This window comes from Ranitomeya variabilis, chromosome 2 (genome assembly GCF_051348905.1).
Source record: "Ranitomeya variabilis isolate aRanVar5 chromosome 2, aRanVar5.hap1, whole genome shotgun sequence".
Classification (NCBI taxonomy): Eukaryota; Metazoa; Chordata; class Amphibia; order Anura; family Dendrobatidae; genus Ranitomeya; species Ranitomeya variabilis.
In genome coordinates this window covers 999,965,689-999,993,138 of record NC_135233.1, presented here as the reverse complement: position 1 = coordinate 999,993,138, position 27,450 = coordinate 999,965,689, and the positions used below count along the sequence as shown (strand labels likewise).

Below are 27,450 nucleotides of genomic sequence, written 5' to 3'. Positions count from 1 at the left end.
GTACCACGCAAGAGGCTGCGTATGGCGAATACAGTGTGTGTGTGTTTGTGTGTGTGTATGTGGTGCATACAGCATATACAGTGTGTTTGTGTGTAGTGAGTATGGCGTATACAGTGTGTGTGTGTGGTGCGATGGTGTTCCGCTGGTGGTACCGCGCTAGAGGCTGGTACCACCAGCAGTTTCCATGTTGAGACACCCATGACTTGGGTCACAAAGGACAAGAAGACAGCGCCACAATGGATGGTGAAAAAATAGAAGCTTACTTTTTATTCTGCCTCCTGTAGCGACGTTTCGGTCACAAGACCTTTATCAAGCTTGATAAAGGTATTGTGACCGAAACGTCACTACAGGAGGCAGAATAAAATGTAAGCTTCTATTTTTTCACCATCCATTGTGGCGCTGTCTTCTTGTCCTTTGTGGTCTTGGTACGTTGTCCGGGATGGGCTCCCTGGTTTTGGACGTGAGTCCCTGTGTCCGCTGAGACCTTTTGCTTACAAAGAAAAGGGTGCGGTTTTGATTTTTTTTCTGTTTTGACCCATGACTTGGGTGTCCCAATATGGTGGTTGGTGAACTTCCGCCGCTTGGAATTCTGGGATCCGGACATATCTGGACTGAACAGGATGTGAAGACATTACAAGGCAAGTATATATATAGATAACCTACTTCGGTGCCTTTTTCATCATGTCTTAGTGGTTTTTGCTTGGAACTGGATTTTCTCAGTCCCCCATGACAGAACCATGGAGAGAGGGGATCCGCCCTTCAGGGACAGGAAACCTACAGAATAAAAGGGTGGTACCTCTCCTCCGCATCAGTTGGTTTTCTGTCCTTGAACGGGGAACCTTTTTTCGGTGTTGGTACCTGGCCATCCGAAGAGAAGATTAACGAGGATCTCGGAGCTGGCCAGTCCGAGTTCTGGCAGCAGGGAGGCCCCTGCCACGGCTGGTGTGTTATCTGAAGCCGCCACTGCTGGGACCGATGGATCTGCAGGGTGAGCGGGGGAAGCGCGGAGAGGTGGCAGGGGCTTCCTGGTCCTGGCAGGGCACTCGTGAGAACAGAGTGTGCCCTGGGTATACCAAGATGGATGCCGTGCCAGAAATGGTAAAGGACTTCCGGTTTTGGGGTGGGTGCATGCGCAGTGTGTGCCCTGGAGGACCAAGATGGCCGCCGCCCCGGATCTAAAAGCGGCACTTCCGGGTCCCCGGCGAGCGCGCACATTTGCAGTAAAAAAAAAACGCTTCCCCAGTAACGCAGCCACATGGGGGAGGGGCCGGAAATAAGTCGGTGGCAGATTCAAAAAAAGCGGTGAGTTGTGGAGCTCCTTGCTGATGCCGTCCCAGGTGATAACGATGGAGGACAGCAACCAGCAGCTCCAGCCGCAGCAGCCACCACCACAGCAGCAGCGACATCACCAGTGACAGAAGTCAGGTGTGCAGAGTAAGCGCTCTTCTGCCGACAACCGGAGTACTCGGTCTAGCAGCCATTCCACACAACGTAGCAAAAACTCCAGTGTGATGAACCAGTGGCTATCTCCGGAACTCTCATTGCAGGATCCTACCCCTCCTCCGGAACCGGTACCTGCAGCTGCATCAGATTGGTGAGTGATCTTCATGAAAGTTCACTGTTGTAATTGGGATCCCCTCTCTTCCCTTTATTGTACAGAAGAAAAAGAGCGGAAAAAATCAAAACACAGGTCCTGCCCCATGTGCGAAAATCCCCTACCACAGTCCTGGGATAAGAAGCTTTGTGACTCCTGTATAGGAAACCCCAAACTTTGCCTCTGAGCTGAGATCCACAAATAAGTCAGAGGTCGAGAGTGCGTTTAAGTCCCTTAGAGAAGGGGAAAAGGTCAAGAGGAAGGAATCCGTAGTATATTCCCAGTCAGAGTCCTATAGCTCTGGGGGTGGGGACTGAGAGATACTAGACTCTTCCCCCTCTTCCTCAGATGATGAAAGTGGGGTCCGTCACTGCTTTCCCCTAGATGAAGTAGATGCACTCGTGAAAGCAGTAAGATCTACTATGGGGGTGCTGGACCCTGGCCCTGACAAGACAGTCCAGGATATAGTTTTTGGGGGGTTAGGCCAAAAGCGGCGGAAAGTATTCCCCCTTAATGAGAATATTCAAGCCTTAATCAAAAAAGAGTGGGAGAAACCGGACAGGAAAAATTCGTCAGTACCCTCCCTTAAGAGAAAATATCCCTTTGAGGAGGAGGCTTCCACTTCATGGGATAAGGCCCCTAAACTTGACATTGCGGTGGCAAAGGCCTCAAAAAAATTTGCACTCCCCTTTGAGGACATGGGACCTCTAAAAGATCCCCTTGACAAAAGAGCAGGAGGATGTCTGAGACCAGCCATAGCAGCTACATGTACCTCTAGATCCCTAATGGTATGGGTGGATAAGTTAGAAAAGCAATTGCGGGAAGGAGTACCTAGGAATAAGGTGTTGGAATCCATCCCTATGATAAGGGGCACAGCGGCTTTTTTGGCGGATTCATCGGCTGACTCAATTAAACTTACATCTAAATCCGCAGCCCTTTCAAATGCAGCCTGTAGAACACTATGGCTTAAATGTTGGCCGGGCGAATTACAAATGAAACTGAAGCTCTGCTCGATCCCATGTGAATGTCATTTTTTATTTGGGGAGACTCTGGATGATATCCTGCAAAAAGTGGGGGATAATAAAACTAGTTTCCCTAATTTGACCCCACCATTACTGAAACGGTCCTTTTGGAATAGGAAATATTTTCGGAGAAGACCCCGAGGGAGCAAAACAGATGGGACGAGGGAAAGAGGAGAGACAGGGGTTTCCTCTTTGGGAATTCCTGCCGGGATAAAAATACCTCCAAGTGACAGCACCCCCAGGGTGGGAGGAAGGCTATCTCATTTCCTCCCGGACTGGGAAAAAATATCAACCAGCCCCAGGATACTAAACATAATCAGGTCAGGGCTTCAGATAGACTTTCTTTCCCTACCTCCTCCAAACTATGTGTTAACTCCCCTGAGGTCCTCCAACAAGAAGAAGCCCTAGAATGCGAAGTAATGAGACTAATAGACAAAGCCGTCATTCAGGAAGTCCCTCCTCAGAAAAGGGGGAAGGGGTTTTACTCCATGTTATTTCTAGTTCCAAAGCCAGATGGGTCCTTCCGGACAATAATAAACTTACGGAAGTTAAACAGTTATGTAAAGAATCAAAAATTCAAGATGGAATCAATAAATACAACCATCAAAATTCTGTTTCCGAACTGTTTCATGATTGTATTGGATCTCAGCGACGCGTATTATCACGTTCCCATTCACAAAGACTCACAAGAATTCCTCACACTGGCGGTGTCCATGAAAGGGAAAATAAGGGAATTACAGTACAGAACCCTTCCTTTCGGCATATCAGTCGCACCCCGCGTATTTACCAAACTGGTGACGGAAATGATGACTCATCTGAGAGAGCAGGATATCTTAATAGTCTCATACTTGGACGATTTTTGGATAGTGAGCGACTCTGCCCAACACTGCAGACAGCATGGGACAGAGTAATGAATACCCTAATAAATCCCGGCTGGCTTCTGAACCTACAGAAATCGAGGCTAGAGCCAAGCAGGGTTCAGGAATTCTTGGGTCTGATATTGGACTCTACAAAACAAGAATGTTGCCTCCCAGTTCAGAAAAAAACAAAAGATTATAAATCTAGTATCAAAGGCATTCTTAAACCCCTCCATGACATTAAGAAGGGCGATGTCACTACTGTGTTCCCTTTCTGCCTGTCTACCAGCAGGTCAGTGGGCACAACTTTACACAGGGTTCTCCAGTGGACATATTAAAAAACCAAGTTACACTGAGGGGTCGCTTAGAGGGTCACATGACTCTAAATTCAACCACTACTCATTCCCTAGTTTGGTGGAAGGATATCAACAACCTGTCAGAAGGAATCCCTTGGGTGATAGAGATATCTCAGAAAGTTACCACAGACGCAAGCCCAAGGGGTGAGGCGCTCACCTGGGCAACAAGGTCACTCAGGGGGTATGGACAGATCAGGAGCGCAAAGCATCCTCAAATGAAAAGAACTTTGAGCAGTGGGTCACGCCTTATCAGACTTCCTACACATTCTACAAGGGCATCATGTTCGGGTATTCTCGGACAATCGGGTGGTGGTAGCCTACTTAAACCATTAGGGGGAACCAGATCCCGAGTCCTAATGGACACCACTTCCAAGTTTCAATTGGCTGAGAACAAGCTTTTATCCCTTTCCACGTTGCACATTCTGGGGGTAGAAAATCAGAAGGCAGACTTTCTGAGCCATACTCAATTGAGACAGGGCGAATGGGCATTAAATCAGTCCATTTTCTATCAGATTGTGGAAATGTGGGGGACCCCAGTAATAGACCTGTTTGCCAACATCAACAACAGGAAAGTGGAAGCCTTTTGTTCTCTAGACCCCAGGGGGAACCCTCAGGCCTTAGATGCTTTCATAATCCCTTGAACACAGAGTCTTGCATACGCCTTTCCCCCAACCATTCTCATCCCAGCTGTTCTGCGGGAGGTCAGGGAGGGCAGATCAAGGTTAATATTAATAGCTCCCTTCTGGCCAAAAAGAACTTGGCTCTCCTGGCTGAGGATACTATCGGTCACCGATCCTTGGGTTCTTCCGGACCTCCCGGACCTTCTGTCTCAGGGACCTGTGTTCCACCCTCAGTCAGAGAATCTCCACTTAACAGTGTGGAATTTGAAAGGGCACTGCTGAAAGGAAGAGGGTTTTCGGATAAATTAGTCTCCACACTAATGGAGAGTAGGAAGACAGTCACCACTAAAATATATGGGAAAACCTGGGAAAAATTCCTATCCACTTCCGTAGTTAAAGTACAGGATGGGGTCCCAATTACTGAGATCTTGGAGTTTCTACAGAAGGGACTAGAACTGGGCCTGACAGTAAGTACCTTAAGGGTACAGGTAGCAGCTCTAGGAGCATTGTATAATGAAAAAATAGCAAGCAACTCTTGGATAGCACGATATATCAGGGCCGCCGCAAGGTCTAAGCCATTAGCTATTCAAAGGTTTCCACCTTGGGACCTAAATCTAGTTCTATCAGCTCTAACAGATCCCCCATTTGAGCCTATAGAGTCAATCCCTCTTAAAACTATATCACTTAAAACTGCTCTTCTGATAGCCCTAACATCAGCCAGGAGAGTAAGTGATCTCCAAGCCCCGTCTGCAGGTCCTCCCTTCACAAAAATTCTGGAGGATAGAGTTATCCTAAAACCTAACCCGGCCTATCTACCGAAGGTAGCATCCCGTTTCCATAGGTCCCAATAGATAATCCTTCCTTCCTTCTGCTCAAATCCTAAGAATAGGGAAGAAGAAAAATTGCACACATTAGATGTAAGAAGATGCCTGGTTCAGTACCTAGAGTCCACTCAGAGGTGCAGGAAGGAAGGGTCTCTCTTTGTCTGCTTTCAGGGACCTAGGAAAGGACTCAAGGCCTCCAAGAGCACTATAGCGCGATGGATAACAGATGCGATAGCCTTGGCTTACTCATCTTCTGGAAATGTAGTTCCAGAGGGGCTAAAAGCCCATTGCACAAGTTCTATGGCAACTTCCTGAGCTCAGAGGTCAGAGCTATCAATAGAACAAATCTGTAAGGCGGCCACCTGGTCATCACCTTCCACCTTTTTCAGGCACTATCGTCTAGACCTAGCCTCTTCGTCTGACTTAACCTTTGGAAGAAGGGTTCTTCAGGCTGTGGTCCCTCCCTAAGTTACAATCTCTGTAATTTTCTCCATGGTGCTGTCATGGGGGACTGGGAAAAGCATAGTTACTTACCGGTAAAGGTATTTCTCACAGCCCATGACAGCAGCTGCTTATTCCCCCCCCCCATCATGTGTGCGGTGAGCACGTTTTATTGTGTGTAATGTGTTTATGTATAGACACAGTGTTTTCCTGTTAAACAATATGATAAAAGCATATTTTTTGCTGTCACTAACCTGGAGGACCTCCGATGCTCTGTAAACCAACTGATGCGGGGGAGAGGTACCGCCCTTTTATTCTGTAGGTTTCCTGTCCCTGAAGGGCGGATTCCCTCTCTCCATGGTGCTGTCATGGGCTCTGAGAAGTACCGTTATTGGTAAGTAACTGTTGTTTTTTTTAATACAATAAAATATAACTATTCTTTGTACTATTGGATTGGTGGCAATAATTGTATATCCAAGGTATAGTGGAGCGCCCCCACACCGCCGCAGGGCCGAGGGGTACCCGGAGCCGGGCCTCTAGGTCTCAGTCCTGGGGTTGTCACGGTGGCTAGACCCGGTCCGTGGCCCTGTCTGTCAGTGGGGGACGTCCGGTGCAATAAGTGGTGTAGTAACGGTGTAGCGGTGCAGTTGTGGGGTGCAGGTCGCGGTAAATAACGAGGACACCAGGTTGCAGTCTCTTTACCTCTTTACTGAAGCTCTCTGGGTCCTCAGTCCAGAATACGGCTCACCAGGCTGCGCAAGTCCGGCCGGTCCAATGGCACTTCCAGAGCTCTCCTTGCAGGTGGAAATCGGTGCCTTCCTTCTAGCGCTATGTGTTGCAGTCCTTCCCTGCTGTGCTTACGGAAAGTACCCCACAACTGTTGTGTCTGTTTCTCGTGTTCCCTCACAACAACTTAATTCGCAATGATCTTCCTCGTCCCTCCAGATACTATGGTAGGAACGCACCCGTATGACGGGGAGGCTCGGAGATCTTCCGGGACTCTATCTGCGCCCCTCTCCTGTTGGTACCCCCCTTTGCCTTCCTGGGTGATGCGTGAGACAGTCCGCCTAAAGCTAACTGCCCTGCCGTAGGTCTGAGGTATGGCTTGAAACTCTTTACCTCCTCGGCGTTCCGGCCACCGGTAGTGCGCCTCAGTAAGGTGCTGCCTCTTTCAGCACAACCCTCACTGGTATCTCCTTTCGCTTGACTTCGTTTCTCACTCAGCACAATCTATCTCGCTTCTAGTCCTTTCTTGAGTCCCGCCGCTTCCAGGAGCCTGCGCGGACCCGTTACGTTCTTTCAATGCCAAGCCTCTGCCAGGATCCCACCCCTGGCAGAGACCCTACAGTCTCTCCCTTCACAACACCCCCTGCCACAGGGTGTTGCTCCGTTCAATCCCGTCAGCGTTCTCCCTAACTTCCTGCCTGACCCCCAGTTTACCCACTATGGTGGGGAGTGGCCTAATGAATAGCACCCTTAGCTCCCCCCGGAGGCCCAGCTGTGAAATGTATTGGTGACTGTGATACCTGCTCAGAGAACTCCTTCAGTGCCATCGAACGCACCATGGCCCCCCTTAGTGGCTGAGCCATGATACTGCAACGACCAGGACTCTGGGGCGCTGCACTCCCCCCTGGTTAAACACAGTACTCCGGGACTGGGAAGAAAAACAACAATACAGGTTAGCAAAAAGACATACAATTTTGTTGAGTGCAAATAACAGTAAGTATACTTAAGTAGGCTTCCCTTTATGGGAGGTGAGGACACTTTTAACGTTACAAACATAATCAACATTATAAATTACAGAGCATAAATAACTTCTGTTACCCAACCGGGTATTCTACTTAGTGCAATTTTTGGAACAATAACTTAACATTGCCTTTAAGAAACTCACACTCTTAGTCTATCAAAGGCCTTCCTATAATCACATTATAAGGCATTTCAACTTTACATTCTCCTTCTTGTGAACCTGCAGGACCGCCTGTCCCTACGGCACCAGACCTACTGCCTCTCCTTTCTTTTACAGGACCGCCCTGTTCAGCCAGGGCCTACTGCCTTTCGCTACTATACACAGTATAGACATAACATTCCTTTCATTTAAAGAACTCTGAGCCCGCTCTACTCGGCTCCTTTAAGGACTCACTCTCTAACCCCTACGGGTTCACTCTCTGTCCTTAGTAACAAAGTAACTTTTCAATGGGGACGCGGGGTTTACCTTCTATCCTCACCTTCATTATTACTTTTTTTACTTTCAACTATGCAGGCTTCTACATCTACCCCTACGGGCTCTCTGCATCTTTCCTTTCTACAAAACATTATTCAGATTTCACATTTCAACAACTTCAACACATATAACTCGGCATGTAAAACAGTTACATTTTCTTTTTCAAGGCATCATTATCACATTACTGTTCGGTAACAGTATCTCTTTCAAATTTACTTCGTCACATCCCCTTTAAGAGGGGACCAAGTCTTTCTGAGGTAGCTCGTCTTCTCAGCCTACCAGTCTTATGCAAAGTTCCAGTCCGGGATCTTCACAAAGTGTCTTTAACTAGGACTAGTAGGAAAGGTTTCTTCGCAAAGTGTCTTTAACTAAAACCAGTAGAGAAGGAATCTTCGCAAAGTGTCTTTTGGCTAAAACCAGTAGGGAGCACCTTTAAGAAGGTGCAACTATTTACAAAGGAAAGTTCGAATCATGCACAGTCCATGATTTCTGCAGTTCTCTTTTTTAAAACTGTATAAACTTCAGGAAACAACAGTGACCCCGGGTCAACAAAGGGGTCACCTTTAACCCTAGACGGGTTTAGTAGCAAACAGGAACAGTTAAAGGAATGAACAGTTAACTATTTACATTTTCATGGTATCGAGGTTTATTCTTCTTCTGGTGGCTTGGGTTCCTGGAACCCAGCCGCCGTGGTGCCAGTGTCCGCGGTCCGGACATGCAGATGGACTCGACTGGCCAACTCTGGGGCTGCTACTAGGCGTACTGTTGCAATGGTGACAAGATCGGGTACTCCCGGGACCAGGTCTGGGGTAGCAAGTGCTGCGGCTCCAGACATACACCGCCGAACATTCCGTGCATACCACCCGAGGGGGTTCAAGTGGCGGCTGTAGGTCACTGGATCCCCCTTTTGTAACGGTTCTCCGCTTCGGCCACAACAGGGAGCCCTCACATTACAATGTGCAACAAAAACATCAGTATCCAGTCCCGGCTCGTGTATGAGGCCCCACCCCCTTTTTACATGGTAGGCCAACACAGTGCCCCGCCTTACCGCGTCTCTGTCATCCCATGCCGGGGGGGGTTGTTGTACTTTCGATGGGCCCATCGACTCAGCTCCTTTCCGTCCTTTCCACTGCAGAATCAAGCACTGTCTATATTGTTCCCATGTAAGCACCGCAAGAGTGGACCCGTTCTCCCGGGATCCATCCGCTCTAAACCAGGGGGTGTCCCACCGAAGAACTACTCCATCTAAGCTCACATCCACGGGTTCCCCCACTCCAGTCGACAGCGGTGGCACCATCCTCCCTAGGTCATCGGGGGATAGCACCATTAGCCCTGCCGAGATAAGTCGCTCCCTACTGAGATGGAGGTGGGTCATGGAAGCGGGCTCGTGGAGGGGAGCAGGGACGTCGGCCATACCTGCGCCTAATGTGGTTCCATCGGTGTCGCTCCGGTCCGTTAACGAGGACACTGGAGTCGGCTGCAGCCCGGACCGGGGCTCCTCCAATGGGATGCTCGGATTCGGCTCCGCTTGCTGTGATTCCTCCTCCTCTAACTCCGAGGTCGGGATTGGTGGACGTAGCTCTGCTGTCGGGTCCGCGGGCTTCCGGTCCATCTCCGGTGAAGAAAGGCAGGCCGGAACCGCTTCTTCCTCGCTCAGGCACTCGCCGTTCATCATCGCTGCCTGATAGTCGGTGGCAGTGCATGCACCTAACTCCGCCATTTCTCCGAGGTCGAGCTTCTCTGTCGCCAGCTTCTCGCCGATGCATATCAAGGGGTGTTTCTCTTCTGCTCTGGGGCAGGTCATCTCTTTGCAGCCAGAAGTGCAGGGGGCGGTAGCCATTTCTCGCGCCACACTGGGAGTCTCCGCCCATAACACACCCTCCTTCTCCTGGGGTGTAGCAATGGCGGCGCCTTTTGGCGGGAACTTTTGGCGGCTAATAGCGCAGCACAATCTTGCAATAAAGCACAGTAAATCACAGTCTCTAGGCACACATGACCTGATTCTTCAGGCTTAAGTAGATCCTGTTCGTGACGCCAAGTTTGGAGCGCCCCCACACCGCCGCAGGGCCGAGGGGTACCCGGAGCCGGGCCTCTAGGTCTCAGTCCTGGGGTTGTCACGGTGGCTAGACCCGGTCCGTGGCCCTGTCTGTCAGTGGGGGACGTCCGGTGCAATAAGTGGTGTAGTAACGGTGTAGCGGTGCAGTTGTGGGGTGCAGGTCGCGGTAAATAACGAGGACACCAGGTTGCAGTCTCTTTACCTCTTTACTGAAGCTCTCTGGGTCCTCAGTCCAGAATACGGCTCACCAGGCTGCACAAGTCCGGCCGGTCCAATGGCACTTCCAGAGCTCTCCTTGCAGGTGGAAATCGGTGCCTTCCTTCTAGCGCTATGTGTTGCAGTCCTTCCCTGCTGTGCTTACGGAAAGTACCCCACAACTGTTGTGTCTGTTTCTCGTGTTCCCTCACAACAACTTAATTCGCAATGATCTTCCTCGTCCCTCCAGATACTATGGTAGGAACGCACCCGTATGACGGGGAGGCTCGGAGATCTTCCGGGACTCTATCTGCGCCCCTCTCCTGTTGGTACCCCCCTTTGCCTTCCTGGGTGATGCGTGAGACAGTCCGCCTAAAGCTAACTGCCCTGCCGTAGGTCTGAGGTATGGCTTGAAACTCTTTACCTCCTCGGCGTTCCGGCCACCGGTAGTGCGCCTCAGTAAGGTGCTGCCTCTTTCAGCACAACCCTCACTGGTATCTCCTTTCGCTTGACTTCGTTTCTCACTCAGCACAATCTATCTCGCTTCTAGTCCTTTCTTGAGTCCCGCCGCTTCCAGGAGCCTGCGCGGACCCGTTACGTTCTTTCAATGCCAAGCCTCTGCCAGGATCCCACCCCTGGCAGAGACCCTACAGTCTCTCCCTTCACAACACCCCCTGCCACAGGGTGTTGCTCCGTTCAATCCCGTCAGCGTTCTCCCTAACTTCCTGCCTGACCCCCAGTTTACCCACTATGGTGGGGAGTGGCCTAATGAATAGCACCCTTAGCTCCCCCCGGAGGCCCAGCTGTGAAATGTATTGGTGACTGTGATACCTGCTCAGAGAACTCCTTCAGTGCCATCTAACGCACCATGGCCCCCCTTAGTGGCTGAGCCATGATACTGCAACAACCAGGACTCTGGGGCGCTGCAATAGCATAGGGTATAAGCATCCAGTAAAGGCTATGGGGCTGTTCACATGTATTTAGTGCTTTGTGACACAAGCATCTGAGATTAAAAAAGTGGATAAATGTCCATTTCTCATTCGAGTCATGGATCAAATTTGCCAAAGTCAATAGTCCATGAAAAAAATGGATACCACATGAATGCCATCCATATGTCATTTGTGTGCTGTTCATTTTTTTTTATTGTTAAATGGATGGGAGAAGCCGGGAACTGTATTTTTCAGACAAGCAAAACAGATATCAAACATACATGGTGAAAAATGGCTACAAATTGGATACACAAATAGAAAAATATTGATGTCAAAATGAGACTTAAAGAAGCGCTCCCATCAAAGTTTTCATCCACTTAATACATTGCAGTCATCATATTATATAACACTGTGTATTTACAATTGCTCATTTTGCCTTTCTACCCAGCTAATTCATCTCTTTTCTCTGCTCTATTTAGAAACAGGAAGTCTCTTGTCCCTGCATTTATCATTCCCCTCTTCCACTACTGACCCAGCTGCTTCCTTCTCCCCCTGCCAGGAGCTTTTACAGTGACTTACGAGCCATACATGGAAAAGTGACCTCCTGTTTCTACATAGAGATAAGAAGGATTCAGCTAGTCAGTTTATAATCACGGGATGTCATAGACCTGATGGAAAAGAGAAGAATTAGCTAGGTAAAAAGGCAAAATGAGCAATTGTAAGTACACAGTGCTATGATGATTGCAATATATTATGAGGATAAAACTTTTGATGGGAGGAGTGCTTCGTTAACTCATTACCAAGTTTATTTCACTTAGGGCAAAGTTTCAGTTTCCTGTCCTAACTATACTTAGTAGCACCAGTTCATATACCCACTTTTTTTTCGACTAACCAAGCTCCTACAAACAATGTATAGCAACAGAATTGTGGCATGCTCCAAACAACTACAGCATTTTTTGTATATACGGTATGGCTTCCAGCAGAACATCTACAATACTGCACGCTGGCTTTACAACTACTTTATGTATGCACTACTGCAAGGGCTCCATGCACAGGGCTCTACCACAAGTCTCAGCCCTCAGGGTCATATCACTTGCAGCAGATTTGTTAAAGAAATTTTTGCAACTGAACATCTTCTTTAGGTTTAATTCACGCATGCATTATACTCATATGTGTGGTGTCTGTTTTAAGATGGATACCACACTGTCCCGACTGGTTCCATTAAACTCGCAAGCCACATGCGCACGTTTGTAAGCCAAAACCAGGAGGGGGTGATAAATACAGAAGTGGTGCCATGTTTCTAATATACTGTTCTTCCGATTGTTCCACTCCTGGTTTTGCTTACAAATACTTATGTGAAAAACTCAACAAATTCTGATTGCGTGCACGTAGCCTAAAACCACATTCACACCGCAGTACTTGGTCAGTATTTTGCATCAGTGATTGTATGCAAAAGCCAGAAGTGGAACTTGCAGAGATCTAATACTGAGCAAAAATACTGATGTGTGAATAAAAACTTTTCCTGATCCATTTGTGTGGATCAGCATAAGAAGAGTTTGTATGTTCTCCCCGTGTTGCGTGAGGTTTCTCTAGGTTTTCAGGTTTCCCCCCACAGTCCAAAGACAGGAAATTTAGACTGTGAGCTCCAATGGGGACAGTGATGATGACGATGGCTGAAAAGTGCTGTGTGATTATTGGCGCTATATAAACGAGTTAAATTAATAATGTTTTTAACTGATCTATTGGTAAATAGTCAAATTGTCAATAGAACAATCTTCAGATAGTTTACCTGTTTTACTTTTTAAAAACGGATGTGAGAAAAAAATCAGATGCAAAACAGTTGATGCATGGGAGGAAAGCCGTTCTTTTTTGATGGCTATAAGAATAGAAATGGATGTGTGAATGTAGCCTGAGGCTGTAGTGCCCATGATCTGGAACCAGCAGCACTTTGGATGCAGCGTATGTTCGCTGTGTCCAAAGCACTGCCTCTGTTGAACACATCCAATGCATTCTATTCTATTTCTCTTCTCGGCAAGATAAATACGGTAGATATGCTGCGGTCTTGAAATATGCGCCGCATGCCAGTCTCGATGGGTGATCCGCAGGTGACTACGGACACATAATGGACATGCGATTTCTAGAAATCCGATCCACTATGCTGTAACTTCTGGCCGCTGCGGGTTTGATGCTGCATAAATATGCATTGTCAAACCCACAGCAATTACTGATCGTGGGCATATACCCTTATACATATGAATGGGATAGTTTTGCATAAAGAACTCACAGTCAGAATACAGACTATGATGTCCCAATTAGCCATATGTCTCCTAAACTGAGTCCGGCAGCATGATATACCGTATGTCTAAAACGTTGAGTTCAGGTCTAGACATTGGGGTCTGCACGGAGATCATGAATGTCAGACTTGTAAAACTGTCCTTAGTCACATTGTCATTGAATTGAGGAGTAGTGTCCTTGTGTCACTCCCACATCAGTCAAAAGAAGGACATTGAAACCTGTTCTTACGACCTGTGCGTGTCCAGGCAGTGGGACCTCCAGCGATCTTACACATCAATTTTCCTGTAAATAGTTGATGAGTGTCTTTATAGTCTAGCCTCGTTAGTTAATGATCTGTGAACCTTTGTGGGCAGTATAATATCAGTGGAAGTTTTCAGGTTCTATCGGTGTCTCAGCCACCTGGCTTCCTCCTTCGGACACAGGGGCGGACTGGGCCGGGTGGCAGGAATGCATATGCCCCCCGGTCCGGTGTCTGAGCAGCTGCACAGGGCCGCTGGAGGACCGGCAGCGATTTTAATACATAGCGCGCTGCATCCCTCCAGCCGGCCCTTTAAAACTTAGCCAGGTCCTGTGTGTGCGTGTTGCCCGCGCTGATAAGTGCCACGGAGGCCCACGCTAGTGCGCAAGCACGGCCGCGGTCCTAGTTCCTGCGCGTGCTCGTCTGCTGCCCATGTCAGCGCGGGCAAGCAGGAGACCACGCGTGCACATGGAGTTATTTGAAAAGGCCAGCGCGCATAGGGTGCCTCCACCTGACTGTGTCTGAGGCTGGCCGGCCTGCACCAGCGTCAGAGAAGACGGCTCACCAATGCCTGGGATCCTCTTCACCGCCGACGCTGGACAGGACCCGACCCACCTCAGCTCTTCATCCTCCTGACCTCCCCCCCATCTCAGGGACCTTGGTGAGTCCCAAGATGATTTTTTTTAATGTATATACAGCAGTTGCACCTATATAATGTGTATTGACTGCTATGTATACATTATATAGGTGATGCTGCTGTGTATAATCACTATACCACTATAATGTATGTATAGCAGTCTATATCTTATATACTGTAGGTGACACTGCTACTGATGCGTATATACCTGATATAGGTGACACTGCAGTGTGTGTGTATATATACATATATACACACACATGTATGTATACACATATATGTACATAAAAAGTTAAATAAAAAAGACTCAAGGCACGGTACACATAAACTCTTGTGTAAAGGAGGGAACCATCACCACCAATGTGCACCAATGGAAAATGTACTGGACAAATCGGAACAAAACATGAGAGCACGAAGAAAAACCCGAAACACAGTCCAAAATAAAGTATATATAACAATGTTTATTAAAATATATGGTAGAGTGGAACGGTGGAAAGAATACCATAAAAAGCACTACACCAGGGACAAATGAATGGCACTTAAAAACAGATTATACATATACCCACAGTGGAGGTTCAGCATGTATGCATGCCATATAGAAGTAAGTAACAGTCATACCAAATCTATAATATACAGTGCATGTGCAACAAAGATAAAATGGTGGCGAAAACCAAATAAAGAAAATTACTGGTGCTAAATAAGGCCAATGTGTAACATAGTAAACATAGTAACCCGAAAAATGTAAAGCAGTATGCGGGCAGAAGACTAAATGAAAACAAGGCCAGAGCCACCTGGTATTTACCTGCTATGTAAAGTGAAAGTCCCTGGGATGTGCAGAGCCCCGACGCGCGTTTCGGCGTCTGCCTTCGTCAGTCATATATGTACATGTATACACAGCAGTATCACCTATATAACGTATATGCACATCAGTAGCAGGGTCACCTATATAAGATGTAGACTGCTGTACATACATTATATAGGTGGTATAGTGATTATATACATCATTATCAACTATATAATGTATATATAGTAGTCTATACACATTATATAGGCAATACCGCAACTGATGTGTATATAGGTGACACTGTTGTATATATATGTCGTTATATAGGCAATACTGGTGTGTGTGTGTGTGTGTATACACACACATGTACATATATACACAACAGTATCACCTATTTATAACATATACACATTAGTAGCAGTATTGCCTATATAATGTACATAGACTGCTGTATACATGATATATAGGTGATACTATCATTATATACAGCAGTAGCAGTATCGCCTATATAATGTGTATCCAACATTTGCAGTATCACCTGTATAATGTATAGACTACTGCATAAATGTTGTATAGGTGATACTGCTGTGTATAGCAGCACTATCTATCTGTGTCTAATGTATATATATATGTATATATATATATATATATATATATATATTTTCAGTTTCATCTATATAATGTGTGTACAGCAGTCACAGTATCACATACAATATATTGGTGATTCTACAACTATACACATCAGTCGCAGTGTCAACTATATATTGTATATACAGTAGTTTCAATATGATATATGTTCAGCAGTCGCGGTGTCTTCTATGTACATCAGCATCGGTGTCTCCTATGTGATGTATGCATCATAATATGGTATAATGCTGTCCTAATTACCGTATATTGTAGAGATGTGTGTGTGTGTGTGTGTATATATATATATATATATATATATATACAGTATATATACTAGACTGTGGCCCGATTCTAATGCATCGGGTATTCTAGAATATGCATGTCCCCGTAGTATATGGACAATGATGATTCCAGAATTCGCGGCAGACTGTGCCCATCGCTGATTGGTCGAGGCAACCTTTATGACATCATCGTCGCCATGGCAACCATTATGACATCTACGTCGATACTGTGCCCGTCGCTGATTGGTCGAGGCGAATTCGCGGCAGACTGTGCCCGTCGCTGATTGGTCGAGGCAACCTTTATGACATCATCGTCGCCATGCTGTGTCCGTCGCTGATTGGTCGAGGCCTGGCAGCCTCGACCAATCAGAGACGCGGGATTTCCAGGACAGACAGACAGACAGAAAAACCCTTAGACAATTATATATATAGATATATATGTATCTATATATATAATTGTCTAAGGGTTTTTCTGTCTGTCCTGGAAATCCCGCGTCTCTGATTGGTCGAGGCCGCCTGGGCCTCGACCAATCAGCGACGGGCACAGTATCGACGTAGATGTCATAATGGTTGCCATGGCGACGATGATGTCATAAAGGTTGCCTTGACCAATCAGCGATGGGCACAGTCTGCCGCGAATTCTGGAATCATCATTGTCCATACACTACGGGGACATGCATATTCTAGAATACCCGATGCGTTAGAATCGGGCCACAATCTAGTATATATATAATTGTCTAAGTGGTACTTCCGTCTTTCTGTCGGCAACTTCAGTCACGGAAATCCTGCATCACTGATTGGTCTCGCCAGCTGCCTGTCATGGCTGCCGCGACCAATCAGCGACGGCCACAGTCCGATTAGTCCCTCCCTACTCCCCTGCAGTCAGTGCCCGGCGCCCGCATACTCCCCTCCAGTCACCGCAAACACGGGGTTAATGTCAGCGGTAACTGACCGCGTTATGCCGCAGGTAACGCACTCCGTTATCGCTGCTATTAACCCTGTGTGTCCCCAACTTTTTACTATTGATACTGCCTATGCAGCATCAATAGTAAAAAGATGTAATGTTAAAAATAATAAAAAAACTAAAAACCTGCTATTCTCACCTTCTGTCGTCCGACGATGCGCTCGCGCCTGCCGTCATCTTCCGTTTCCAGAGATGCATTGCGAAATTACCCAGAAGACTTAGCGGTCTCGCGAGACCGCTAAGTCATCTGGGTAATTTCGCAATGCATCCTGGGAACGGAAGATGGCGGCAGCCGCTCGCGCATCGCCAGAGCTTCACTGGATCCCGGCGGGTGAGTATATAACTATTTTTTATTTTAATTATTTTTTTTAACAGGGATATGGTGCCCACACTGCTAAATACTACGTTGGCTGTGTTATATACCGTGTGGCTGCTATATACTACATGGGCAGTGTTATATGCTGCGTGGGCTGTGTTATATACTGCGTGGGCTGTGCTATATACTACGTGCCCTGTGTTATATACTGTGTGGCCTGTGCTATATACTACGTCGCCTGTGTTATATACTGTGTGGCTGCTATATACTGCGTGGGCTGTGTTATATAGTACGTGGGCAGTGTGATATACTGTTTGGGTTGTGTTAGATACTGCATGGCCACTGTTATATACTGCGTGGCCTGTATTAATGCATCGGGTATTCTACAATATGTATGTATATAGCAGCCACATAGTATATAGCACAGGCCACGTAGTATTTGTCTAGTATATACTACATGGCTCCTATACACTACGTGGCCTGTGCTATATACTATGTGGCTGCTATATACATACATACATACATACATATTCTAGAATACCCGATGCGTTAGAATCAGGCCACCATCTAGTATATATATAATATAGAAAGCAAGAGTGTAGAGATGTTTGTAAAGTGTAGAGATGTTTATATAGTATGGCGCTATGTATATAGTGTGGAATTCACACTATATATACACTGCTGCCACATCTCTACACTATATAATATATACACCGCTCTATATTCCTTAACACGGTATATAATATGCCTCTGTGTATATAATAGATTGTAGTATACCATATAAACTTGTGTATAAGCTGAGTTTTTCAGCATATTTTTTTTGGCCTGAAAACACCCCCCTCGGCTTATACACGAGTCATTGTCCCAGAAAAACGGAGGGGGAGCAGCGGGTCACAGAATATTCCAGCACCGTGAATATTCATTTCTCTTATAGCGTTCTCAGCCACAGCCGCCGGCTTCCAGCACACATCCTACTTACCTTCCCTGCGCTCCCTCGCTGCATCTCGTTCTGGCGCCAGCAGCTCTTCAGACCGAGTGATCACGTGTCTTCCGCTCATTAAGGTAATGAGTATTCACCCCTCTCCACTCCCATAGGCGTGGGTAAATATTCATTACCTTAATGAGTGGGGGACACATAATCACCCGACCACAGGAGCTGCTGGCACCAGAACGAGATGCTGCGAGGGCGTACAGGGAAGGTAAGTAGGATGTGTTTTTTTTTTATCGGAACCATGCATACATGAACAAGGAAGGAGCCATGCATACAAGGACGGGGATAAGGAGCCATGCGTACAAGGACGGGGATAAGGAGCCATGCATACAAAAATGGGAATATGAGGCCCATGCATACAAGGACGGGGATAAGGAGCCCATGCAGACAAAGATGGGGATAAGGAGCCATGCATACAAAGACGGGGATGAGGAGCCATGCATACAAGGACGAGGATAAGGAGCCATGTATACAAGGACGGGGATAATGAGCCATGGATGCAAGGACGGGGATAAGGAGCCATGCATACAAGGATGGGGATAAGGAGCCATGCATACAAGGATGGGGATAAGGAGCCATGCACACAAAGACAGGGACGAGGGAGCCATGCAGACAAGGATGGGGATGAGGAGCTATGCATACAAGGATGGGGATAAGGAGCCATGCATACAAGGACAGGGACGGGGGAGCCATGCAGACAAGGATGGCGATGAGGAGCTATGCATACAAGGACTGGGATCAGGAGCTATGCATACAAGGACAGGGATGGGGGAACCATGCATACAAGTACGGAGATGAGGAGCTATGCATACAAGAACGGGGATAAGGAGCCATGCATACAGGGACAGGGGAGCCATGCATACAAGGACGGTGATGTGGGGACAATGCATACCTGGCTTATACTCGACTCAATAAGCTTTCCCATTTTTCTCTGGCAAAATTAGGTGCCTCGGCATATACTTGGGTCGACTTATACTCAAGTATATATGGTATATTGTGGAGCTGTGTATGCTTCTACTGTCCTGCATAAATGGTGTAATTCCCAGTATCTATTCTTATTATGCATGTGTGTGTATCTGTCTATCTATCACTCTGATTAATTGTGAGAAAAGTAGCGTACACTTCATTGATCCATGTGGCAACGTTTCGGATCCATAACTGCACATTTCTCTGATATGGAAGTGAAATGTTGCCACATGGACTAATAAAGAGTATAAAAAAAAAATCGGTTCCATTTTCTTCCACAAAAGTGGTACGATTCTCTTCTCACTTGCTGTCCGTGTGCAGTCGTTTGTTTTTTTTCTCAGCAGATGTTGCAGTCTGATACACGGCGAGTCAGACCTTTGAGGAGATGGAGAAATTAATTTCTCCGTCTCCTCCACACCTGTGCTGTGAGAGCATTGGAGCACTGACACTTGGCTCATGCTCACAGCAGAGCAAGAGCCGGGTATCGTTGGCAGATCACATCCGATGCCATATGCTACTGTGATTCCACCCTAATGAGCACCAGTATTAAAGGGTACCTGTCACCCCCCCAGGCGTTTTTAACTAAAAGAGCCACCTTGTGCAGCACTAATGCTGCATTCTGTGAAGGTGGCTTTTTTTAGTTCTGGTCCCTTCCAATGCTGAAGTAATCGTTTTTAGAATTTGCCTGTCATACCTGTAGTTTGTTAGGGGGGCATGTCTTTTCCCCTCTGATCAAACGCCTCCCAGCCATCACTCAGTACTCTGCACGCTGGGCGCCGCCTCCTCTTCCTTCTCTAGCGTCCCCGGCGCCTGCGCTGTAAGTTTTTTATCGGGCATGTGCAGTTTGCGCTGCCCTTCGAACTTACAGCGCAGGCGCCGGGGACGCTAATGAAGGAGAGGAGGCGGCGCCTGGCTCCAGAGCAGAGACTGCTGGGTGGCAGGAGGAGCGCTGGTCCCCTGTGAGGGAGATGGCGCCTCTGCTGTGACTCCTCTGCAGAGTGGTCACTGGGCGCTGTCCTCCTCAGTCCTCTGCCATCCTCTGGGCTCTCCTCGTCCCCAGGGTGTCCCCGGTGCCTGCCTGCGGTGTAAAGAGCACCATGTAAATGGACCTGTGGTCGATCATGTGCACTGTGGCGCCATTCACATGTGGCTTTTCAAATAATACCTTTAAGAGGAGTCTTGAAGGACAGGACAAAGTATAGCAAAATTCACTGATCGGGGATGGGGAGTGTTATAGTATGTGGGCTGGTGGGGTTTGTGTGGCAGGGCTGTTTTTTTTTGTCCCAGTCCGGCCCTGTGTGTGTGTGATTATATAGTGTGTGTGTGTGTGTGTGTGTGTGTGCAGCGCCCCAGAGACCTGGTCGTTGCAGTAACGTCACTCTGCCACTAAGGGGAGTGATGGTAGATCTGATTGCACTAAAAGAGTTCACCTGACCAGGTATCACAGTCACACATTACACTTCACACTCTGGCCACCAGGGGGAGCAAAAGGTTCTATGTATTAGGCCACTCCTCACACTCTGGTAAAACTGGGGCTTGGATAGGAAGTTAGAGAGAAGCTGACTGGGTTTTGCCCAGGTAACATCTAGTGAGAGAAGAGGTTGCTTGGAAGGACTCAGGGAGGTCCCTGTCAGGGGTAGGATCCTGGCAGTGGCCTAGCACAGGACAGATCGTTACGGAGCCGTGCCTGCACCTCATTGCGGCGGCATCTTAAGAAAGGACACGAAGCGAAGTATATTGTGGAGAAGTGAGAAACGAGATCACAGCACAAAGGTGATAGAACCAGAAGGATTCGTGCCCCGAGATCGGCAACATCCTTCTGAGGCGCGTAGCCGGTGGCCGGAACGCCGAGGAAGTAATAGACTCTACGCATTACTTTGAACTACGGCAGGGCAGTTAACTTTAGGTTGGCTGTCTCACCTTTACACCTATTGAAGACAACGGAGGCAATTGTGGGAGAGGGGTGTCTCTAGGGTCCCTATAAAATAACTCCAGGCCTACCCCGTCATACGGGTGCGTCCTATCCATATCATCTGGGGGACGGAGAGAAAGAACAGAAACATACATGACAGTTGTGAGGACTATCCCGTGGTGCCGGTCTCAGCCAGCCCTGTTAACAGTGCTCTGGATTGCGGATGCCAAAGCCTTCAGTAAAAGGTAAAGAGACTGCAACCCTGTGTCCTCGTCATTTACTGCGACCTACACCATCACCTACATCTTTAATTGGGCGCCCCTTAACAGGACCATGGACCGGGTCAGGCCACCGTGACAACCCCAGAACCGAGAGACCCGGTACTGAGTACCCCGCTGCCCTGCACTTGGGGGCCGCTCCATGTGTGTGTGTGTGTGTCCATGAGATTATACAGTGGGGCTGTGCGTGTCATTATACAGTGGGGCTGTGCCTGTTATTATACAGTGGGGCTGTGCCTGTCATTATAAAGTGGGGTTGTGTGTGTGACTGTCACTATATACAGTAGCACTGTGTGTGTGTCAATATATACACTCACCGGCCACTTTATTAGGTACACCATGCTAGTAACGGGTTGGACCCCCTTTTGCCTTCAGAACTGCCTCAATTCTTCGTGGCATAGATTCAACAAGGTGCTGGAAGCATTCCTCAGAGATTTTGGTCCATATTGACATGATGGCATCACACAGTTGCCGCAGATTTGTCGGCTGCACATCCCAAAGATGCTCCATACAAGGCAGGATGGATCCATGCTTTCATGTTGTTTACGCCAAATTCTGACCCTACCATCCGAATGTCGCAGCAGAAATCGAGACTCATCAGACCAAGCAACGTTTTTCCAATCTTCTACTGTCCAATTTCGATGAGCTTGTGCAAATTGTAGCCTCAGTTTCCTGTTCTTAGCTGAAAGGAGTGGTACCCGGTGTGGTCTTCTGCTGCTGTAGCCCATCTGCCTCAAAGTTCGACGCACTGTGCGTTCAGAGATGCTCTTAGGCCTACCTTGGTTGTAACGGGTGGCGATTTGAGTCACTGTTGCCTTTCTATCAGCTCGAACCAGTCTGCCCATTCTCCTCTGACCTCTGGCATCAACAAGGCATTTCCGCCCACAGAACTGCCGCTCACTGGATTTTTTTTCTTTTTCGGACCATTCTCTGTAAACCCTAGAGATGGTTGTGCGTGAAAATCCCAGTAGATCAGCAGTTTCTGAAATACTCAGACCAGCCCTTCTGGCACCAACAACCATGCCACGTTCAAAGGCACTCAAATCACCTTTCTTCCCCATACTGATGCTCGGTTTGAACTGCAGGAGATTGTCTTGACCATGTCTACATGCCTAAATGCACTGAGTTGCCGCCATGTGATTGGCTGATTAGAAATTAAGTGCTAACAAGAAGTTGGACAGGTGTACCTAATAAAGTGGCCGGTGAGTGTATATCTATATATAATTAGACAATTATATAATTGTCTAAGGGGTACTTCCGTCTTTCTGTCCTCAACTTCCGTAATGGAAATCCCGCATCGCTGATTGGTCTCGCCAGCTGCCTGTCATGGCTGCCGCGACCAATCGGCGACGGGCACAGTCCGATTAGTCCCTCCCTACTCCCCTGCAGTCAGCGCCCGGCGCCCGCATACTCCCCTCCGGTCACCGCTCACACAGGGTTAATGCCAGCGGTAACGGACCGCGTTATGCCGCAGGTAACGCACTCCGTTATCGCTGCTATTAAACCTGTGTGTCCCCAACTTGTAATGTTAAAAATATAAAAAAAAAAAACAAAAAACCTGCTATTCTCACCTTCTGTCGAGGCGGGCGCGGCTGCCGCCAGCTTCCATTCCCAGAGATACATTGCGAAATTACTCAGAAGACTTAGCGGTCTCGCGAGACCGCTAAGTCATCTGGGTAATTTTGCAATGCATCCTGGGAACGGAAGATGGCGGCAGCCTCGCACGCATCGCCAGAGCTTCGCTGGATCCCAGCGGGTGAGTATATAACTATTTTTTATTTTATAAATGGCGCCCACACTGCTGTATACTACGTAGGCTGTATACTACGTAGGCTGTATTATATACTGCGCGGCTGCTATATACTACGTGGCCAGTGTTAGATACTATGTGGGCTGTGTTTTGTACTGTGTGGGCTGTGCTATATACTACGTGGACAGTGTTATATACTGTGTGGGCTGTGTTAGATGCTACGTGGCCTGTGTTATATACTACGTGGCCAGTGTTGTATACTGGGTGGCTGCTAAATACTGCGTGGGCTGTGTTATATAGTACGTGGGCTGTGTTATATACTGCGTGGCCACTGTTATATATTGCGTGGCCTGTATTAACGCATCAGGTATTCTACAATATGTATGTATGTATATAGCAGCCACATAGTATATAGCACAGGCCACGTACTGTTTGTCTGCTATATACTACATGGCTCCTATATACTACGTGGCCTGTGCTATATACTATGTGGCTGCTATATACATACATACATACATACATACATATTCTAGAATACCCAATGCATTAGAATTGGGCCACCATCTAGTATATATATATATATATATATATATATATATATATATATATAATCGCATGCTTGCAGTCACAAGACCACCTGTTCCCGGTGCTGTCACCAGAGAATCCTCACAGTGCGCACGATATGAGGATTCACACATAGTGACTGTAGACATGTAGCATAAGATCCGACTACCCCTTTAAGGATGGGCCGCAACTCATGGGTCACTGCTGTATGCTTGCCCCCCAGGCTGAAATTTGCCAGCCCCTGTTCGGACACACTAGTGAGGCTAGACTAGTCTTGCTGGGCTCCTCACCCCCAGACTAGTCCTGCCACAGATCTTCTTATTGTGCAACCCTAAGATGATTGACAGCTTGCATACAAGACTCATTATGGTAAGACCCATATACAGTTTCTCAATCACACCCAAGGTGGCACGATTAGAAGATCGGAGGCTAGACTAGTCTGGGGGAAAAGATGCACCGTTGGACTATTACTGCCTCATTAGTATATGCAAGGCTGCAGCATAAAAGTACATTCCTCATTGATGGCAACATTAGTAATCCACCTCCAACAATCAGAATGCATACTTCTATATTAGTGGTTGGGGACCTGACAGGGTTCTTTGTACTGTAACTTTTCTTTAACAAAAAAACCCAAACTTTATTTACATCAATTTTTAAAAACTTGATATATCAAATATAGGTTTACTTACCTTTTTGCATATGGTGATGGAACTCCCCAGGTTGCTGGTTGATGTGTCATTGATGCTGCTACCCCCACTGCTCCCATGCTTGTCCATGGGTTCATACATGGCTGCCAAGTCACAACTGTTAAAATAAAACACATTCAATAAAAGTGTCAATCTGTCTAATGTATGTACTCCATGTTATTGCATATCACAAATGAATAACCTACTGAAACAGCTAATGATGTGTAAATGCCCTAAAAGCTCAACACCTTGCTGATTTGATGAGTACATTCACACACAGTGATAATGGATCAGCAGAAGCCAAACCCCAAAAACTGCAGTAAAAACTATATTTTTTGCCACAACTTGTGTGACACTGAATTATGCAGCCTATTCCAGACTTTTCCTGCTGCTCTGGTGTTCAGCTTCGCACAGAATGTAAGTGGACTTGGTTTATTGAGAAACACAAAATATAATCCGTGTTCCCATTTTTTACAGCACAATTAGAGACTGATTTACTTTTTCTATTTCTTTTCTTATTCTACAATTGTTTCATGAACTAAAAAAACAAATGTGCTAGATGAATCACAAAAATGCGCAGTTAATTAGATTTCTCGACTTGGAAAGCTCATTTTTTAGTGTAATACTGTAAAATGGTAAGTGGGATGCACTGATTTAATAAAGTAATGTATTCCTAAGAAACTAGCAAAATTCTGTTGTAAACTATTTTAGCTTGATGGTCTCCACAGATAAGGAGCAAAATGACAAGGATAACTAATAAGAAGAAAATAAAAAAAGCCAGCTCTCAGAAGCACGGAACTCCGTCTTGAAGGGTAATGAATCCATAGGAAAAAAGCAAATGTTCCAGCTTCATATGAATAAAATACAAATTTTAATAGAAAAATTTTAAAAAGTGCATACTCCATGGATCTCACAATAGCCCCGGGAGGAAAGTGACGCGTTTCGACTGCTGCCGCAGTCTTTATCCAAGCTAATCTATCCTAGAGCACACACCAGCATATAACGTGCCATGCACCAATCAAACAGATATAAACATGTCACATGATCAGAAGGTCCTAAAACATTTAACAATCACATACAAATGAACAAATGAAAAAAATAAAATAATATGAACAAAATAAACTTTACATTGTTGTAATAATTGCTGTAATCAGACAGATGTCAACAGATGCTAATCTATCCTAGGGCACACACCAGCATATAAGGTGCCATGCACCACTCAAAAGGATATAAACATGTCACATGATCAACAGGTCCTAAAACATTTAACAATCACATACAAATAGGCAAATAAAAAAAATAAAATAATATAAAGAAAATTTTACATAATTATAATAATTGCTGTAATCAGACAGATGCCAATAGTGGAACATGATCTCGTTTTTACGATTTAGGCCGTCAGGAAAACGTGTGCCCAGAACAAAAATCCAATAAGCTTCTCGTGTTAATAAGAGTCTATGAGTGTCTCCACCCCGATAGTCTTTTCAAAATTATAACCACACTAATGTATTTTATGTACAAGATTTCATTAATTGCAACACTCGGTGCGTTATTTATAAAATTGATTGCATTACATGCGATAAATCTTACATAGGTTGCACCATTCGGAAATTAAAAAAACGCATTACGGAACATCTATATGACATTTCTAATACAAGAAACATAAATCGCAATATTTCATCTGCATTTTATTGATTATCATGCAGGGGACACCTCATCTTTTCATGTAATGGGTTTGGAAAGAATTAAAAAACCCTATCGGTGTGGAGACACTCATGTAAAATTTTCTTTATATTATTTTATTTTTTTCATTTGCCTATTTGTATGTGATTTTTAAATGTTTTAGGACCTGTTGATCATGTGACATGTTTATATCCTTTTGATTGGTGCATGGCACCTTATATGCTGGTGTGTGCTCTAGGATAGATTAGCATCTGTTAACATCTGTCTGATTATAGCAATTATTACAACAATGTAAAGTTTATTTTGTTCATATAATTTTATTTTTTTCATTTGTTCATTTGTATGTGATTGTTAAATGTTTTAGGACCTTCTGATCATGTGACATGTTTATATCTTTTTGATTGGTGCATGGCACCTTATATGCTGGTGTGTGCTCTAGGATAGATTAGCTTGGATAAAGACAGCAGTCGAAACGCGTCGCTTTCCTCCCGGGGCTATTGTGAGATCCGTGGAGTATGCACTTTTTAAAATTTTTCTATTAAAATTTGTATTTTATTCGTATGAAGCTGGAACATTTGCTTTTTTCCTATGGATAACTAATAAGAACAACATCATCTTGTGTTAGGCTATGTTCATAAGTTGCTTTTTTGCTGTGTTTTTTTTTCCGCAGGCAAAACCTTCACTCTAAAGAAGCTGCTTACAAAAAGCAGGTTGTGCAGTACTTTTTATGATCCCAAGGTTCAGCTTGGCTCCCACCACAGAAACATGAAAACAGGTCACCAATGCAAGACACATGTGAAACCATAAAACCATTTTCAGACAAAGGGCAACTTGATCAAATTATTTACTGAAAACATTTTGGTCGGCCACAGGGATTACTCAATTTCACACCTTGGTCGGCCAATGTTTACTTTTTTACACATTCCAGATGGGGGCTGGAACAAAGCACAGCTGGGTGGAGGCCCCCCATGACTGCTTTGAGCCGGGCGGTCTTTTTGAATAATGCTGCAGCTGGGGATAGGAGGATGGCAAGGGGGGGAGGAGTTAGGAAGGGGGGAGGTAGTAGGGAAAGTGCGGGAAAACCGCCATTCCCTACCTTAATTCAGGAAGAAGACCCACCCACCCTCCCTTGTTGGCTTGTGCTTAGGGGGTTTTTTTAATGGGGGGGGGAATTGTCGTGAAGAGTTTATATATCAATATGGTGAGGGAAGTTATATATTTATGTATATTTATATAAAAAAAAAAATAAAAATAAAAAAAAATTGGGGGTTTGGGATTTCAATTTGTATGCGGGTGTTTGGTTCATTATTTACATTTTATTCGTTTATTGTCACAGTGGCGGTGGGGGGGTGGGGGTTCTTGG

General features: G+C 46.2%; 1 protein-coding gene across 3 annotated transcripts in view; it reads right to left on the bottom strand.

Moving 5' to 3' along the window:
- The window catches only part of SPHKAP (SPHK1 interactor, AKAP domain containing), a 450,379-nt gene that overhangs the window by 247,649 nt on the left and 175,280 nt on the right, over nt 1–27,450 (bottom strand). For all 3 annotated transcript variants that reach the window (XM_077291146.1, XM_077291148.1, XM_077291147.1), the window contains one exon: nt 24,408–24,522. In XM_077291146.1, the coding sequence (XP_077147261.1) occupies nt 24,408–24,522 (115 nt within the window). The remainder of the gene's footprint in view (nt 1–24,407; nt 24,523–27,450) is intronic.